General features: G+C 41.9%; 1 protein-coding gene across 7 annotated transcripts in view; it reads right to left on the bottom strand.

Moving 5' to 3' along the window:
- Positions 1–18823, bottom strand: part of PICALM (phosphatidylinositol binding clathrin assembly protein) — a 71450-nt gene continuing 52627 nt past the window's right edge. For 2 of the 7 annotated variants that reach the window (XM_075416524.1, XM_075416541.1), the window contains 9 exons: positions 15827–15934; positions 14772–14903; positions 14652–14682; positions 13716–13815; positions 12137–12160; positions 10038–10097; positions 8736–8840; positions 2578–2680; positions 1–1687 (listed from right to left, as the gene is read on the bottom strand). In XM_075416524.1, coding sequence (XP_075272639.1) covers positions 2588–2680; positions 8736–8840; positions 10038–10097; positions 12137–12160; positions 13716–13815; positions 14652–14682; positions 14772–14903; positions 15827–15934 — 653 coding nt within the window. In that variant the 3' untranslated portion in view covers positions 1–1687; positions 2578–2587. Of the gene's footprint in view, positions 1688–2577; positions 2681–8735; positions 8841–10037; positions 10098–12136; positions 12161–13715; positions 13816–14651; positions 14683–14771; positions 14904–15826; positions 15935–18672; positions 18754–18823 lie in introns of all 7 variants that reach the window. The other 5 variants (XM_075416533.1, XM_075416551.1, XM_075416497.1 and 2 more) reach the window with 4 other exon arrangements.

Raw genomic sequence — 18823 nt, 5'->3', positions numbered from 1 at the left:
TTACAAACAGTACAAGTTTATTGCCATGGAAATTATGAAAAACCAGAAGAAATATCATATTAAGGAATCCAGCTCTTAACAAGACAACTCATGACAGTGGAACTCCGGCCGTCTACCACAGCACCAGGGGGAAGAGGCGGTCTAGGTCACATCACTCTCAGAGTCACAGCGCTGCGCGTTCCTGTAATATAATCTGCACATAGGAAATACATTTGGTATTTTATTAAGTAAACAAAGCAATTATCAGTGCACATTTTAAGCAGCAAAAAGAAAAGAAGCACCTCAGACTTTCATACCGTAACAAAAGTTCTGTGGAAGCTGCATTTTATTTGAAAATCCACCCATTTTTGCTAACATACATTTTAATATTTTGAACAAAAATAGAATCTGCAGAGACAATGCAGCAAGTATGCTGAATTCATGTCCAGAATTGCTTTCAGATCAGTGACTATCCTTCCGAAGGCCCCGCTCCCCACAGAAGTTATGATGTATTTACACAAAGCACCGATCAACAGCGCTACTTTAATTCATCGTGAACTAAATACCCACCAGACGTATGTAAGGAAGCTACTTCCCCTTTTTGAATTGCAAAAGGTACAGGATCATAAACATGGCACTAGCCAAATGAAAAGGCTTCCCCCCTTCCCCCCCCAAACACACACCACCTCAATTTTGGTTTTGTTTTTTTTATTTTACAGAAAAGAAGGAAAGTCTTCAAGTGAAAGCAATTCCTCACATTCATTTTGGAAAGGCCTTATAATGTCCAATGTAAAAATAATGACATGCCAAGCACAAAGCAAGAAAGTTCCTTCCCAACGCACTAATGCTGAATTAAAAATGTAGTGCTTCTTCTAGTCAGTTAACTGTTCCCTTGCAAAATCCTAGGCACAGAATTGACTACAAGGATTAATGCATTTTACAGCTCTTCCCCCAATTCCCATATATACTGAGAATTCATTAGATTCAGACCTTTAAAATATTTAGTGCTCTGTATGTCAGCTGAAAAGCATTCTGAATCAGATTCATTCTTCGTGGATAAAAATCAGACATACTGTATACACCCATACTCATTTTCATAAGGAGTTTTTTTTGATACAATATTAATGTTAAATTGATAATCATAAATAAATACAAACAATAATACATAAGGAATGTCTACTGCAAACTGAATATATAATTTTTAAAAAAAGTTAATTTCCATTACTGCTGTGCCTACATTTGTGAGGACTGAAGAAAAGGTAACTGCAGAATTAAGAGTTAGGATTTGACCCTCCCCTGCCCAAAGTCGTGTTTCGAGTTACGGTAAAGGACACATCTCCATTCCAGACAGCATTTCCAAACACCAAGCTCAATCTCCAGAGTAAAGGCTTCTCTTCGTATGTTACCGATTACGGATATTATTAGAAGCTGAAAGTATCGACAAGTTAGTCACCAGGACAAAAAAAAAAAATAGATCTTAGTCTTAATTCATGGCAATTCTTGGCTTTGCCTTGTATATTGATGTTTGCTTACGGAGCTGTCCCGGCTTCCTTCATTGGTCTTCATCACTTCACTGCATCACTTAACGGAAGAGGAGAGTTTGAGAGACTGAAGTTCAGTTTTTCCTGGAAGTGGGGATTTACTGGTGAGCACATCTTTTTGAAAATGTTCCTTGCTCTTCCATCTAAAACAGTTACATAAACTGAATCTGGAAAGATTAAAAACCTTCGTGTTAACATCCATAAGAAGTAGGACTTCACTACAAACCTGTTTCTTCAAAATTTTCCATTCTTCAAATGCCCAAGCTACCCCAAGATCTGAAGTTGCGAACAGAAATAAAAATTTTCCAAGATCAGGGCCAGAAAACCACCAAAAGCCATCAGGATGTTCTACCAACTACACCAGCCACAGGAACACCTCTTTGCATTAAGCTGGTTTGTCCAACAACAAAAAACCCCTACTTATCCCTGCAGTATCGTCATCAACATCATTATGAGGAGAACTCCAGGTCACTTTTCACGCTGAACCAGAAGAACTGCCCAAAGAAAAGCTGATGCTGTGTGCAATGAAGTCTACTCTTTCTTTACCCTATGTATTCTTGAATTTTTTTAATGTTTTTTAATTCCCACCTGCCCCTAACTGATAAAAAAAGACAGAACAGCTCCAGTGCACATCTGTACCCAAATGCAACCCTCGCGCCTCCTGCATGACGTGAACTCTGAGGTCAAGCAATGTGGTGAAGGGGACGAGCCGGACGCCAGCAGCAGGCGTTTGCTGCTAACCACGATCCCTGAACATTTTCCTGATGAAATGGTAAATGCCAGGTCCTAGCAAAGTACCCCGTGTGCTGGCTCCTGGAGTTCAGAAAGGAACAGTCAAACTTGATTTCCAATGAACTGAAGCAAAACCACTTGATTGGGCCTTTAAACTGCTGCAGTCAGGTACACCAGGTTTCCAAGTCACTTCCACAATGCTTCCAACTCAACATGACTTGTTTATTTTCGTCAGAAACAGTTCTAGTCACATTCATAAAACCTGAATTAGAACTTTAGTTTTGTATCACAAAAACCAGCATCTCCCCAGAATAACGGACAATACCTAAGTTGTTCTACAAGAAATCCTGGAGAGAGAGCTCTGCAAAGGGATCCTTTCCTGAGGCTCTGTGAGGACTCTGACTGGAAGGGCTGGATGCTGCAGACAGCTAGTAGGAAAGACGACAGAGAAAGGGAAAGAAAAAGAAAAAAAGGTCTCAGAATGACAGAATATGAAAGCTGAACGTGTAATGAAAGGACAAGGGGAGGTTAAGAGGCAAACTTGGCAGAAATCAACTATTAAAACAAGGTGTTTGGTCATATGGAAGACAGGAAGCCTCTTCAATGGTTGGTGTAATGCAGAAACAAGCTGGACATGACCCTCCAGAAAGGAAACTGACTTTTGCCAAATAAGCGGATAACCTCGTGCTTTCACAGCAGCTTTCTTTGAAAGAAGATACAAAACAAAGCCTGACACTCCTGTGAAACACGTTAGCACTCTCCCCGCTTTACTGGCAAAACTATGTACTGGTGGGGAGCGATGGGGCCGGGGGTCTGGGAGCTTTCCAGACGCCTCCTCCAGAAGGAACAGCTCTCAGCATCTTCTCCTCTCCAAGCAGGATGTGCATAAAGAGGCTGGAGAGCAGGTAATGGCTATTGCTCAGTTTGGGGGCTAGAAGGAGAGAACGTGGGGATATATTCTGGGGGTAGAAAAAAAAAAAAATAGATGCAAGTCTGTCAGCCTCTGTCGTTTTAGGTGAGACGTGAAGCCTGAGACCGACAGTTTATACACTAACAAAAATCACGTCCTACAGCCACGTATTTAAAGCACCACACCCCAAATTCAGCTGTGTAAAGCACAATCTACAAGGAGCCAATACCGGCCTTCCAGCTGCCGCTGCTGGAAGGCACCAGTAATCTGCAGGCTGTAATTGCAGGAGTGTCTCTCTGTTGATTCATGGGTTTTAGCCATTTTCCTTCTAGGTTAGTGCTTTCCCAGTTACAAATGGTGCTTTATTAAATTCTATTTGTCCTCCTCCTTTGTAGAACTTGCATGGTTTTGCACTTACAAATAAAAGTCAGCTTTCTCCAGTTCAGATTCCATCACTTTAACAGTTTAGTCGTAATCGAGTCACTAACGGCCAGTGCATACTTGCACTTCATGTCCACTGCAAAAGACTTTGTAAGACAACAAGTTTCCTCTGGAAATACCGGAATGCCTGCCAAGCCACGCATGACAGGGAACGTGCTTATGGGAACTGCTTGCACAAGTGCCCAGAGTGCAAATATTGCCATTGCAAATTGAAATTTTTCCCATTAATGTCTCTCTCAGAAACCACAGGGAGGCAAGTTCTTTCAGGATCAATACTGTCTATCCGTGCTGGAATCTTTATCTCCCTCCCGAAAGCCCACTCCCAAAGGGGCACTCGGACCCAGTCCCCATAAACAGATCATGGAAGAGTCATGAGACAGAATGGGAAGTGCTTGAGAAGCAGCTTCAGGATGTCAGAAGTTCCCCTTGTAAACTCGGTTCTTCCCTTTGGAAAGCCGCAGCACACCATACCCTGCCGCTCTCCAGGATTTGAGCCAGACTAAGGATGAAGCCCAGCAGAGCCCTAACTTCAGCAAGTCCTGCCCGCTGCGACGGGGTTTCGCGAGACATTCTTCCTCTTCACGGACAAACGGCTTGAAGTCGCACATTAAGAGTCCTGTTAAATCGAGCTGGCAAATCTCCAATTGGTATCAAGTCCAAAGTAATGTCCCAGTTTGAAAGCACTGTGGAAGACTGGTGGGTTTAGAGCTGTCGTTTGTGCAACCTCGGGGTCTAACCAGAATCAGAGGTGCCATTTCAGGAAACCTGTTCAGGTTAAATACCGGGAAAAAGAACTCAACAATGCTACTTCCTAGATGCCACAGCCAGATTCAGGCAAGGCATAGCACCTTTCAGTAAATACATATTTTAATGTAATTCCTCTAATTATTAAAAAGGAGGCCTAAAAAAAATGTGCAAAGTACAGTTAGACCGTTTCCTGCATTGCATCTATCCACAATACCACTTATAAACATATCTGAAACCAGAACCTACCTCGGCAGCTTGTAAGAAGCATTTGAAACAGCGGCACTGGCCACCAGTTTCTCCAGCGCTGCCCTGCCCAGAGCTGTGGATTTGGCCTCCTTACTGCCCGGCGCTGGTGCGATATGAAACGCAGCGTACTGTGCGGCAGCAGGCCCAAAGCTTAGGCTCACCTCCAACAGCAGTAAGGGGAGAGCACTTCTCACTGCTTCCAAGGACGACAACAACTCCCCAGAGTCACAGTAACACCGAAGAACCCATCCACAGGCGAGTGTCATACCAATTACCATTGTGAGCTAGAGTGGTTTCTCATTAAACAAGTCTGCCAAGCTGCTTTAGCATCTATTTTAGAACTGATGTGCCAAAAGGAGCACCTGTAAAGTCTACTTTATGGCATGTCTGTCCTGAACTTCATACCCTGTTCTTACAGCTTCGAAAAACCCCACCAAACCAAAAAACATCTCCCCTCCCCCCCCCCCCAACCACCTTCCTCATCTGCACATTTACCCCGTTCTTCATCGTCAGCAGGTGATCACTCCTATGACCTCCGCTGTACAATTCAGCATTACACACCACACGGATCCTGGCAGCAGGCCAAGTAATTTCTGTATACCATTTAAAAAATTTTCACTACCCAGCTGCTTCTCCTCCTCAGGCTACGTCCTTTGGGGCCCATCAGACCAGAACACGTTAGCGCTTACAGGCACGTCACTGATCTGTCGGTGTCGTACCGTTTTACACGAGCCGACACGGCAATGGTTTTGGTGGTGGTGAGCATCCAAGCACTGCTGTTGTGCGTGACGACGCCCAGGTCTTACCATGTGTTGTTTATACCCCGGTCAACTGGACGTCAGAGCTGGCCTGTCAGAAACCCTCTGCGTTTGCCACTCTGCCTCACGCCTGCCATGACTCCGGCTGCTCTTCAGCCTCGCTGGGACCACCGACTCCGCCTGTCCCTCCCTCACACACACGCTCTCCCCTTCGCTGGCTACAATTTAATTACACAGCGCCGGCCATTCTCACTCTGCTGGGCGCACGATACAATATTCTGCAGTGAGGGAAGCCGGCTATTTTATCATGACGAGAATTATTTTCTTCCTCAAGCTGGAAATACTGACCCTAATTCAAGATGTCCCTGCTCGCCACAGGGGAGCTGGGCTAGATGACCTCCAAAAGGTTCCTTCCAACCCAAAGCACTCTACGATTCTATGAGTTCAAAGACATAAAGGCACATACCAGTTTCTTTTAAAACTACGAATATCTTCTGCACCTAGACTGTCAAAGAAGCAACTGCTCTAGTCTCTTTCTCAACAGTTTCAAATTATTTTGCCCTTAAAAAACCCAAACTACTCTTGCTTTTGATAGCAACAATTAGAAGTAAAGTTGCATGCATGTAAACAACACTTGAGAGAGGCAAAATAGGTTTGTCTAGACATAGAAAAAGTATATTTACAAAGACAAATCCTTCAGAGTATCAAGTCAGCAATACCAGTTTAAGTTATAAAGAAACTGGACAGCACTGGGATGCCTGTCTTACCAGGCTGTGCACACAGCAGGAGGAGTTCCCAACACACTACAACTTGGCAATATAATTTTCTGGCAACAACTTTGTATCTGTCATTGTGCTTTTAACACCGTCAAGTTTCTTTACTGCAGACAGCAACCAATATGAAAACCAATTTACTTTTTGGCAGTGATGACACTGGATAAAACCTGTATTAGAGTAGCGGTGTTTCGAGGGATCCATGCGGGATGAGGGCAGTGTGGACTGTGCGCCTTTCAGATAACCTTTATTCATTCATTAAGATTTACTTACCCCAAGAACACACATTTTTATGTCTTTATTCTCCTATTTCTGGCACAACAGGAGTATTAACTAAACCTAAACAGACAAATACGCTCTCAGAAGAACCTCAAGACTAAGCATGCAGTAAATTGAGTGTAATCATGTTGTAACTCCCCTCCATGGCTGTACGTTAGCGAGTGCCATCTCTGCGGCGTACGGGGCAGCAGCTCTCGCAGGCAGCCTTTGTTCCACTGAAGTTGCTTTATTGATGCCAGCCTTCTGAAAATGACGCCTACAAGCAATGCAGACCATGTGTCTGTGGGAAAACCCTTCCCCGCCACACAGCAAAGCACCAATTCAGAAAGCATGTTTTCCATCAAATTAATTCTCACAGGAGCCAAACCTGTTGTCAGAGAAGCACAATAAACACAGCTCTACACACCTCAGTTGTGACTAATTCCTCTTGCTCCTGTTGTGACAGCCAGCTAGGATTCAACCTAGACCCAGCCCTGCAGTGTCAAATGGAGCAGAGAGGCTCGCCGAGCTACTCAGACCTACCTACCTGTTTGTAACTGAATCAGGCAGCTACGCAGATTTTTTGGGGGACTTTTCAAAATTGACGTTTTAGGAACTGTAGTAAAACCCCCTCTTATCCTGGAGAATCCTTTAACTTGTTCTCTATTTAAGAAGTGTCAAACACATCTTCCCCCTTGAAATAGGATCAAACTCACGTGAAAGATACTGAGTCACTTGTCTTAAGCAACAGTGAATGTGCAAAGCAGCTCTCAGAAGTTCAAAAGAAAGTCAGTTGAAAACTGTGTTTCTAGCTAAGGAAATCTAACAGCGTCCCTTCCAGATAAAACTTTTTAAAAGAAATAATTTAAAACTGTCTGTTTTAGCATAGAAAATGGACGTCCTGCCCACTGCCAGCACACAGCATAGCCTCTCCTGCTAAAGGATCAGATTCAGGCATTGGAGAAACATTTATGGCTCTTTTCCAATCTACAGCCGAATTAGTTTCCCTCCACACTCTAGTCCCAAAAAGACCCTTAAGTGAATTTATCCATGCATGTTTTTAAGCAGTCACCTATAAAGACAGAGCTCATTACAGTAAGATCAAAATACAGTCCCAATATATTACATTTTTTTAATAGAGTCATGATGTACCATGTCAACTTCGACAAAGAAATGTTTGACTAGGAAGTAAAACCACACTGCTTTTGTTTCACAAACACACCAAAATCTTCATGATCTCAGTATTTTCTGAAAACAGTATGAAGAGGTTCAAGGTTGTCCATCCCTCCACCTCCCTGTTTTTCTTTTATTTTCTTTTTTTTCCTACTGCAAAAAGCTATCTTCGGGTGGCTATTGGGTTAAAAAAGTGACTTCAGATGGAAACCTCCCAGTGACAGAAGTCTGCAAACAAACAATACGAGGTATGTACAACGCCAGTGTCGATGCAGTCCGTTGTTCTCGGTGTTCGTCAGTAACCCCGCAGCACGCTCTTCTACTCCGGTACATTAGGTAGCAAGTCTGTACACGACACATCACGAGAAGCAGAAAAGCAGGCAGTTTAAGGAACGCTCCATTGAACGTGACAGGGAAAGGCCAGATAGATCAGCGTAGCTAGTGAATATCTACCCTGTGCTGTAAATGCTGCCTGCTGCAAAACCGTGGAGGAGTACGAAGACCTTTGGAGAACACAATAGTTAAAGCTACATGAACGGGCCACGTGCCTCCCACCGAGAGGGGTCAGTACGAACAGCCAGGTGTTGGGCTGAAGTTTCACCACATTTAGTATCATGTTCTTTTCAAACCCATCTATTACCTTCTATATATAACCTAAACTACAGCATTAATAGACTTCAAAGGCTACACACACCTTGTTCATCCCCTGCAAAATGCTGTCATTAAGCACTCAAAAAAAACTTGACAGATACTGCCAGACTTGGTCACATTATAATCTAACACTTGGACATGTAACAGGTCTAAGAACAGCACCACGTATCCTTCGGAGAAAGCTGTAAGAGCGCAATCTCAAAGCCACACGTAGAGGTAAAGCAGCAGAGAACACAAACGCTGGGAAGAAGCCTGTCTGCAGCAAACAGCACAGCCACGAGCTGTTCTTATCCTTTCACCTCAGCCACATCCCCTGAAAAACGATGCCTTCACGCGCTACCCTCTTCTCTGTAGAATGAGCTTTGGTGCCGCCAACCTCAATATAAAAACCTAGGAAGCAACCCTGACATCAAGTCCTGGGCTTGTGCACCACACTTGTCCAACACAAGAAGATACCAATATGCTTTTAAAGGAACTGACCCAGCTGTGATTTGTTCCTAGCACCAATGATGTCGAATGTACGCACCTGTGCTCCTGGTACAGGGCCAAAAGGGTTTGGTGGTCTCATGACTGGCTGACTGTATATTAAAGTTGGCTGTGTCATTACTGGTATGCCTCCCATCTGTGACGGCTAAAAAAATCCAGACAACATCAAGTCACACACAGCATTAACACATTGCAAGTATTTAAGGAGAGAAAGGAAAATGGTAAACAGGTGAAGAATCTTGCTCATATTTGATATACGCAATCATATAAGATCTTTCTACAATATTCTGTAAATAAAGATTACTGGAAAGGACCATTAGAGCCTTTTCAAGGAATACTCTCAGTAACAACTGAGCCCATTTAATGTCTTATTGCGAAGATCTGAAACACTGCAACACTTGTTTAAGCACAAGCATTTGTCCTCGTCCTCTTGCTCCCCAAACTGAGGTCTGACAGCGCTTCCCTGTCTACCCTCAAAAGCACAAGAACAGTTTTACAGATACCAACGCAAAGCTGAGAGTTGAAGAAAAATTGAAAATGGAGAACTATCATAGAATCATAGAAAGTTTTGGGTCGGAAGGGACCCCTAGAGGTCATCTAGTCCAACCCCCCCGCAGCGAGCAGGGACACCACTAACTAGATCAGGTTGCTCAGAGCCCTGTATGGACAATCAATGCTAAGTCATTATGCAGTTGAAGTCTAAAGTGTTACTGACACTCTGGGCTGAGCCAAATTAAGAGTTTAGCATATCCTAATGGTCTTAGAACCATGCCTTAGGTCAGGCAGTGTCACAAGCTTGCAGTTTTGTAGCATCAATCATTTGGTGTTCAAAAAAAGTGCAGATCTGGCACTTCAGGACATGGTTTAGCAGGCATGGTGGTGTTGGGGTGACAGCTGGACTTCATGATCTTAGAGGTCTTTTCCAACCTTAATGATTCTATGATTACAGACACCTTTTGCTGAGGTTGGGAGCAAGTATTTAGGAAACTTCACCGATAAAATATTCCTGTCATGAATGTAGCTACCTATACTCACAGGATACAGTTATTTCTATGTTACACTTATTTCTACACCAATAAAGCCCACCAAGAACAGACACTGTCTTAATCTTAAACAGTTTATGAAAAACTAAGTGAGGTAAGAAAGAGCAGACTTAATTTCAGAGAAAACCCACTGAAGTAGTTCAGAAAACCAAGACTTCATGATCTGGTGAAGAATAAACCAACAGGAGCTGAAATTCAGTCTTCAGTAAAACAGTTCAGAAAAACAAACGCTATCAAAGCGCAAGTGAGCAAACGGCCCCCAGCCCCCGAGCGCTGCGAGTCGCGGCAGTTCCACTCACCATCCCGTAGCCCATCATTCCTGTCGGCGTGGTGGCAGGGTATGCCATTACCGGCGGCGCCTGGGGCGAGAAACAGAGGTGAACTGAGAGGAGAAGAGACCAGCTGCACACTGGTACGACATCGCTTTCTAAGGGTCAGCTGCAGCACTGAGCTTATTATCAACACAGCACAGAATCAACAGGTTTTGCAGTCTTGTGTATAAGTGTATCCAAATTATTTCAGATGGAATATGATGCCTAAGCTGAAGTTTCTAGGTGATCTTGGCAAATCTATAGTTACGTATCTGCTTTTAACCTGCTGGGATTCTAGCTGATTACACTAAAATTGCAGGCTACCATTCCTCTCAGCATCCTGTTTAAAGAATGCCGTGTGAGGCGGAAGTCTGGGAGAGAAAACCCAGGAAGCAGAAGCATTTTTTTAATCCCATGAAGTACATACTTATATTTCAAAGTTAGTAATGGTGCACAAGGAGTCTTAAGAGAGAATTTCTAAAGACTCAAAGACCAAATTACCATTGCTTCTACTGACATTACAGGAATTCTCTTCTCTTTAGCCAGGATGTACACGCTATGGGGGTTCTCCTACCATGCTTTAACATGCTTTAACATGAATATTCAGCTTGCATTCCCTCTCTCTCACCCACTTGGCACAGAGAATTTGAACAGATCAAAAGTCCTCTTAGTCCTCTCCAGATAGGTTTGTTACCCTTAACCTGAGTTAACTGGTATGAAGTTACAGTAAGATTGCTGTCAACAGACAAAACCTGCTGGGGTGAAGCTACATTCTGTAAACAACTTGGCAACATCTACCTAAAAAACCATCTGATAACTCTTAGAAAGAAAAATACATTAAAGACAGTTCTTCATATCCTTACCATATTCTTTGTTCTACAGTTTCATGATCTCCTTTCTAAACTAGTATTAACTCTTACAAGGACAAAAAAAAAGTTGGGTTTTTTCAAACTATAAATTGGTGCTTATAAATATTCAGACAATTTGCTGTTTATCCACTCCACTTCCTGTTAGTCACTCCTCCAAAAAAAAAAAACCCATCTAGTTTTCATGCTATCGCTAGGGGATTATTATTCACGACAAGACAAAGACCACATGTATTTCTTGGTGCACAGAGATTACTGATACAGAAAAGAGGGAAGTGACAAAGTATTAATATTACTGCATTAATCAAAGCAGATAAATTGTAACATCACGAATAGGACATCAGCAAAGCTGCTTCTGACTCAGTTCTAAGATATCAGCTGCCTCTGCACAGGGAGTAGCCAGTGTCGCTGGCATTTCAACTGCCATCAGAATGGATTTCTCCCATCATGACTTATCTAGGCTGAGTCCTATGCACATATTGCACACAACTGGCAAAGCTATCCTAAAAATCACTTATTTTTTTGTTTTGCTTGTGTATCCCCACCTACACACAGACAAACATGCTGACTAAATTTATTTTTGAGTGCTCAAGTATGGACCTACCATCCTTTAGTTACAGAGTTACCCTGCAATAAAAACAGAACACAGGGAAAGACCAATATCATTGGTGACAAAGAAAAAACATCCTTTGAAATGAAAGACTGCATTCCTCAGACAGCAAGCACAGGTTATCGCTTGCCCTTTGTAAACTGTCAGCATGGATCTTCTTTTTTCATCTGAGCATTAGTGACATATTGGTCTCTCCCCATTAGAATAAAAATAAAATAAATCTACCATAAATGTGGATAAAGTGCCAAGTATAACAGAAGCCCGTGAGGTTTCATGCAGTTATTCAAACACAAACAATTTTATCTTCATTCAAAATTCACCAAGTGCATTAAAGGCAGCACAGACACACACCCCAGCTCTCTGGCAGCAAATGGTACAGTTTAAAGCAAGGAAAAATAATCTCGATATTTCCCATGCCATCATTCGAGTCAAGAGCCTGCAGACCACCTATGAAGTTTGTGTATGCTAGGAAAAGCTCAATTTTTGGCACACCAAAGATTTTAAAAATGAGAAATGTGTAAATAGCAAGAAGGTTATGAGATTCTGCAACAGCAGTGGTTAATATCAGCATGCCAGTTGATTGCAAAAAGGCTGTGGGTTGTTTCACTTACGTATTGTGGAAAATGCATGCCATTCTGTATTTCCCAGGGAGAACAATTACATAATGCAATAACACTGGATTAGAAGCAAATACTTACACAACGGAATATACACAGATAGCATTTTAGTTCACAAATACATTAAATGTTTATCCCGACACATTCTTGTAATTCAAGTCATTTACTGGGACAACGTACACCTGTGATACTGTCACTGTTATTAGGTTTGCAGCTGTTTTGCATAGTCCATTTATTTGGTATATGCCTTTTTTCCAAAGACAAGAAAGCCTTATTTTCAAAAGCATATTTATGTAGCAAGCAGCAGCAACTCCACAATAAATAGACCAGCAGAGGAAAACAAACTTCTTTTCCCCCCCTTGATCATTTCTGTTTCAGGATTTTTACGTTAATGGAACAGTTTCACAGGAAGAGAAGTGTCTCAGCAGTATCTCTAAATAATAAAAGCTGTTAAACGTAATGACTGATCACAAGAAGATGTATATACAAGACATGAGTTATTAAACAGATTCAAGCACACAAGTGAACTCAAACCACTAGTCATTAAAGCAATGAGTAGCTACGGTTTCTTCAACACCTACACACCCTCCGGGAATGCCCACAGACATTTCTCCCTACATAGTAAGTGGTGTGAGTTGGTAGGGGACACCCAGTAGGGAAGAGGTGGTGGATCCAGGGAGACAAGATTGCTCTCTCCCAATCCACAGCGTTGTATTGTTACACTGCGGAGTCAACCTCCCCCCCATCAGTTACAGAGTCAGATGCAGTAAATCCTCGGGGGCGGTTTGTTACCTGCTCTGTCCACGTACGGTTCTCCAGGTGGGTGGTGAAAGGACAAGTAGGATTCACATGCAGAAATGCTCTGTTACCATTGTGAAAACTACTCATGTAAACTCTTCTTTTCTTTTTTGACATGTGATTAAGAGCCCTCGCTCTACGTGCTGCCCCCCAATCCTTGCCAATACTACCTGCCACAACAGACACCATGAAGTCCATCACCAAAACTGACACGCATCAAAAGCAACTGCGCACACTGGGCCAGGAAAGCCGCAGTTACATTAAGAAAGCTACGGCCCACATGACTGCACAGACACCTCTACAAATATCAAGAGCATTAACTCCTCGGGCTCTTCTCACCCCCAGCGGGGACCGAGTTCTAACATATCCATACTCGAGGTATCAGTGCACCCAAACAACACATTTTTCACACTTCTACTTTCTAGACTGCAAAGTGCCCCCCCTGCCCCCCCCCCCCCGAATTCAGTTTTATGTCAGCCCAGTGAAACGCGAAGGCTGCTATCTTGCCACGAGAGAGACCAGAGAGGCTGGTCAAACACTACTGAAGTTTACGCTAAACCCGCACATGTCACATCACAAACTATTTACTAGAACTGCACAGCTAAGAAAAACAAATCGAAGCACTGCACATCTCAGAGTGAGCACTTCAGTCTTCTGCTACCCTTTCACTGCAACTGTAGTGGCCTACAGGCCACTTTCAGATTTCTCTGTTATAGATCAGCATGCATCTCTCAGTTGCAGGGAAGTTGCTATTTCAAAATGAGTATTCGCTTACCAACGTTGGAGCATTCCACGCAGTTGTAGGTGCAATCTTGGGTTGCCAGTTGGAACCACCTGTTAGTTTCTTTTCACCTGGCTGAGTCCAGTTTACATCACTTCAAATAAATTTTTTTAAGAACTGTTAGAAAACATTGGATTTTCTTACAAACTCCCTCAAGTAAACAATGTGTCCTCTTGGAAATGTGGCTTCTTCTGTTAGTGAAGAAACTCATTTGGCAAAGGAGTTGATAAAAGGTCTCATGACAGCTTGTTTTGGCTACGAAGAGTAAGGCGAGATGTTCAACACGAGCCACCTCAGCTTTACCTGATCTCAGTCCAGCTCCCCAGCAGAGGTAAGTTAGTCTAGTCTAGCTGGCTTTCCGTGGGTCAAGACAGTTTAGTTGGGAGCAAACACATACTAGATTAGTGAATGATTTCAGAGTTGGCACAGATGGGCCCAATCAGCCTGAAATTTGCTAATCACATGCCCAACTTTGCTGCTAGAGCAGGTGTTCGCTATTCAAGAACACAGCCTGCTTCAAAATTCACCTCTCTAAAGGTCAACCGCAAGTCAGAGGCTGTCGTTTCACAGTCATTAATACAGCTCTGCACACACTCGGATCACACAAAGTATTTCTAAGGTGTGCTAAGATTACCTACAACTACAAAAAAAAAGTTTTGATGAATTTATTTCCTAAACATATACAAAGCCTGAAAGGAATCGGAAACAGGAGGACATCTTGCCTGCTGTTACTGCTGTCACTACCACTCAGCCTACAGTCACCTTCCAGCAGCTCTCACAGCTCACTATAGCTCATACGCGAAACAAAGCGCAATCCCAAACGTGCTCCGAAAGTTCACGTTATGCTATTACACACAGGCTTGAACCTCTGCTTTCAGAAAATTGTACTATCAACATCAAAATGCTCGACTTTTGACTAAACATACTCACTTTTTAGTAGTTCCATTTCCAATGCCCAAATCTGCCACAAAGTAGAAAGAGATACTATTGAAATTCTACCCGTTTGAGAGAATTTAACAAGTATTTATATGTTAGTGGTTCAATACTTACTGCCTACAAGATTGGCTAAAGATGAATCCAGATCATCTGACACTAATTTGTTAGGCGGTACTTTGGCAACTGGAAGACTCTGGTTTTGAGAGGCCACTGTTGGTTTTAGGAGACCACCTAATTCATCAAAGCCTTGGGATGATAAACACAAAAGTGGTGATTTGAATCACAGGCCTCCCACAAACGTCGTGACATTCAATTAAACAGACAGCAAATTCAACACCATGGCTACACTGATTTAACACAGTGATGCTACACTACACAAGAAGGATAAAACTCGTTGTGCCTCTTGGTAAAGCAGATATTTACTACAGAAAGGAGATTTTACTTGATCAGCTTAACCTACATAACATCAGTTTTACATGGAATGGATTCACAATGACTGCAAAGCAATCAAAATGTAAAACAAAATAAGCATCTTGAGTACTTCAGTCTTACAAAAACACTTCTGTATTTGCTTTTAACAGATCTGTGGTTTGCCCAGAAAGAATCCAACGTCAAGAGTCCAATGTCAAAAGATCCAAAGTATTTACTTTCCAGATGCTCAAAAGAACAGAAAGAGTACTATTACTACAATACAAATTTACTGTGTATGTTTGGATAATTTATCATTTTCTGAAATAATCTTAACATCAGGAGTAACACGTGGGCAAAGAATTGCCACAAATGTGTTGCACAGATATATAAAATGAAGATGCAACTTTACCTCTCCCGACCACACTCTGCAAACACAGACCTAATTTCAGTGGGAAGTGTGTAAAAATGAAAGCTGTTCACTGTGTAAAGTTTTAATGCACAAATTATTTAAGTGAAGAAAACCTATCTAAACATTTCAGAAGGGTGCATGTAGAAATAGCATTTGAGGAAAACTTATTTGATTACCAAAGAAAATTTGGACGAAGAATGCTGCTAGTGACCTTTTAAAGCCAGCTTTCTTTTCTTCAGCCAGAACACTGTCACAGCAGTATGAGTAAATAGAGATTAAGAGATTTATACCTCAGGAATAAAAAAAAAACTTAAAGGACATATGTCATCTATTTTAGTGAGTGTCTTACCACCAGAATCTAGGACAACACTGGAAGATTTGTTTCCAAACACAGACTCAAAGTCAACATTAAGGCCAGCTGATGGCTGTGGTTGAGCAACAGGAGATGGAGTGAACCCTGGGGGGAAAAAAGAAGTTGAATGTTTTCATACAGCATTTCGCATGAGTCCGTCGTCTTTATGCAAGACAAGCCAAATAAATATGTAGATTATTTAAGTACCACAGAAAGACTAGGAATACCTCAAAGGTCCAGATTACACCCTGACACCGAGAAGCATGTAAGAGAAAGAGCTGGAAGCAGTTTATTGGAAGTTTATTTGGAGTTACTCCTCAAAAAAATGGTTTTGTCTCAAAAACTGGAGAGACAGGCCATAAAAGACACTCCTCCCCCAGCCGCTAAATCTGTGGATTAACTATTCACATCTTCCTTATTCTTTCACCAAATACTTACAATAAAATTATTGAGGAAATAATCACCATGCTTATCCTGGAAGAGAAGCTGGCTGGGTACAGAATCAGTTTCGAGACTACCTGCCTGGAGATTATTCCCTCCGTGTTTTGTATTAGGTGAGCAGTTCTTAGATACAACTGGATCAAGATCCAAACCATCCCAAGGTGCCTGACTAGCAATGTCTTCAATGAAACACGTTTCATACTAATAATTTTTATAGTGCTTAGTTATTTTTGGACACACATTTTGCAGGCGACCATGTTTTGCAGGCAAGGTTCTAGTAATTATGGCAAGATACAGGGGGTTAAAGCCAAGTTTCAACTCCTGTTCATGTCTGAACTCACTGTATTTGTCTCCTGCTTTAAAACAGTTCTCCAGATGCACATTTTTTTCAATACTGTGAAAATTCATTGCAGTACAAAGCCTTGCATATGATGTTTGGCAGTGTTGATACTTCAGTAATATGGAACTAAATATTGATTTATTTCTAAAACTATATTTTTTTAAAGTTATATATGAACATGCACACAAGCATGCATGTACATCATCTTGCTATTCAGGCAATTACAGAAGCAATTATTACTTTATATGAAAAGTACTAAAAAAATTGCAATGCCATCTTGAAAACCAGCTCTTCTTGTTTCTAACAGGAATTGTGATGATACAGAGAAATCAAAGAAAAGGATGACAAGTACTTCAGCAGTAAAACATCGTGGTGAACAGAAAAAACTGACCAAGACTACTTCTTGGATTTCATTTTGCTTGCTGTGGCATTTCAATCTTACTGTCACAGATTTATAGAATGGCTTGGGTTGGAAGGGACCTTAAAGATCATCTGGTTCCAACCCCCCTGCCATGAGCAGGGACATCTTCCACCAGACCAGGTTGCTCAGAGCTCCATCCAACCTGGCCTTGAACACTGCCAGGGAAGGGGTGTCCTCCTGAAATAAGTCACATTTCACCTACAAAATTAAATAACTACAGGATGCTATCCTTGAACAGAAGCTTAATGGAAATTTGGATTATGTGTTCCTTCCTGTTTGTCTTAAAGGAACATACAACTCATAACTCAAATGCATCCATCTCTACAAATTTAAACAGCGTACTTATTAAAAACAAATAAAGAAAACAGCATACAGCAAAACATGGGAAGCAGTAATGTGGGAAAAGATGGAGAGTAAATAAACAACAAACCAAAATGAGTATCTTTATGACAAGTGTACCGTCAAGTTGTAACAAGCCATTTCAGAGACTCTGATTGGAATTCCTTTGATGGGATGTCCTGCAACTCTTAAAACCGTGCCTGTACCAACAGAAACCTTGACTTACAATAGCTCTTATTTTTCTTTAGAAATGGCCTTAAATGAAACAAGCTGAGTTTCCTGCTCTCGCATTTTAGGAAATTCCAAGCTGTATGAAGCTAACGAGATGAGACGAGCCAGAAGGCAAAACAATACATAGGACTCCTTTGAATCAGGCTCTGAAAAAGATCAAATCCTACTCCTGGTACCAACCACCAGCCCAGGGCATTTTGTCTAACCTGGATATTTTGAAAGGTGCAAAGGTCAGTATTTTTAATGAAGTTCCTTAGAGGGAATAAACCAACAAGACTTGACAGAAACTAACCATCCTGCTTTTTGGACATGGAACAAAGGAACAGAGCCATACGCAGTATTTAACCTTTTGTTAAATTACTCTAGCTAATTTCTATTCAAAGACACTAAACCAAAATGTTACTTTATGGTGCTTTTACGAACTAGCTCTTCCCCAAACCGTTCATTGAAGGTATTCTAAACCTTGCATAGCAACAATGTTAACACGCCCTGTTCAGTCTGGTTTAGGTAGATCACCATCTGCCAGTCCACAGCTCCTCTAGCAGCTCTCAGGATGGTATTCCAGCACCAGCGTCAGTACCAGGTTACTATACAGATGTGTGCAGCTGGGCAATGACTAGCCAATAATTTAATGCAGCAGATACCTCTTTCTCATGTTCTGTTGCAAAGCTTTGTACTAGTTTAGTGCACTGTTTAAGAGTAACATATCAACAAAAACGCCATAAGCAGCAAAAACATCCCAATCCCTTTATCTTAAAAGCAATGAGGCAGAGTAAGATGAGAAGATACTTATAACATGCAAGTCTTGTGTGGTATGCAGCAACACGTGAACTACAAGAGATCCTGAAATGGGGAGATACTCATTTCATGTTCAGAGTAAATAAGCCTCAGTTTAGCACAAACTGGAAAAATATATACCATTTGTGACAACACACCTAGCACAAGCACATGAATAAAAGTTGGAGCCACTGTAACGATGCACTTCTGTAGCCAATAACATACCTACTAGTTCTAGGCACACAACACATTCAAATTTCTGTGTCTGTGGTAAGGCTGCATCCCATTACCTACCTCCAAATAGACCAGCTACAGAAGAAGGCTCATTGCGGAAATGAGAAGCATTAGGGTAAGCTTGAGGACCACAAAAAGAATCTGATAAGGCATATCACACAAGAGAGAGAGCCAGGAAAGGAGAAGAGGGAGAGTTACCGAAAGAGAACCA

The sequence above is a fragment of the Opisthocomus hoazin genome, chromosome 1 (genome assembly GCF_030867145.1).
Source record: "Opisthocomus hoazin isolate bOpiHoa1 chromosome 1, bOpiHoa1.hap1, whole genome shotgun sequence".
Lineage (NCBI taxonomy): Eukaryota > Metazoa > Chordata > Aves > Opisthocomiformes > Opisthocomidae > Opisthocomus > Opisthocomus hoazin.
This window is presented reverse-complemented; position numbering and strand designations above follow the sequence as displayed.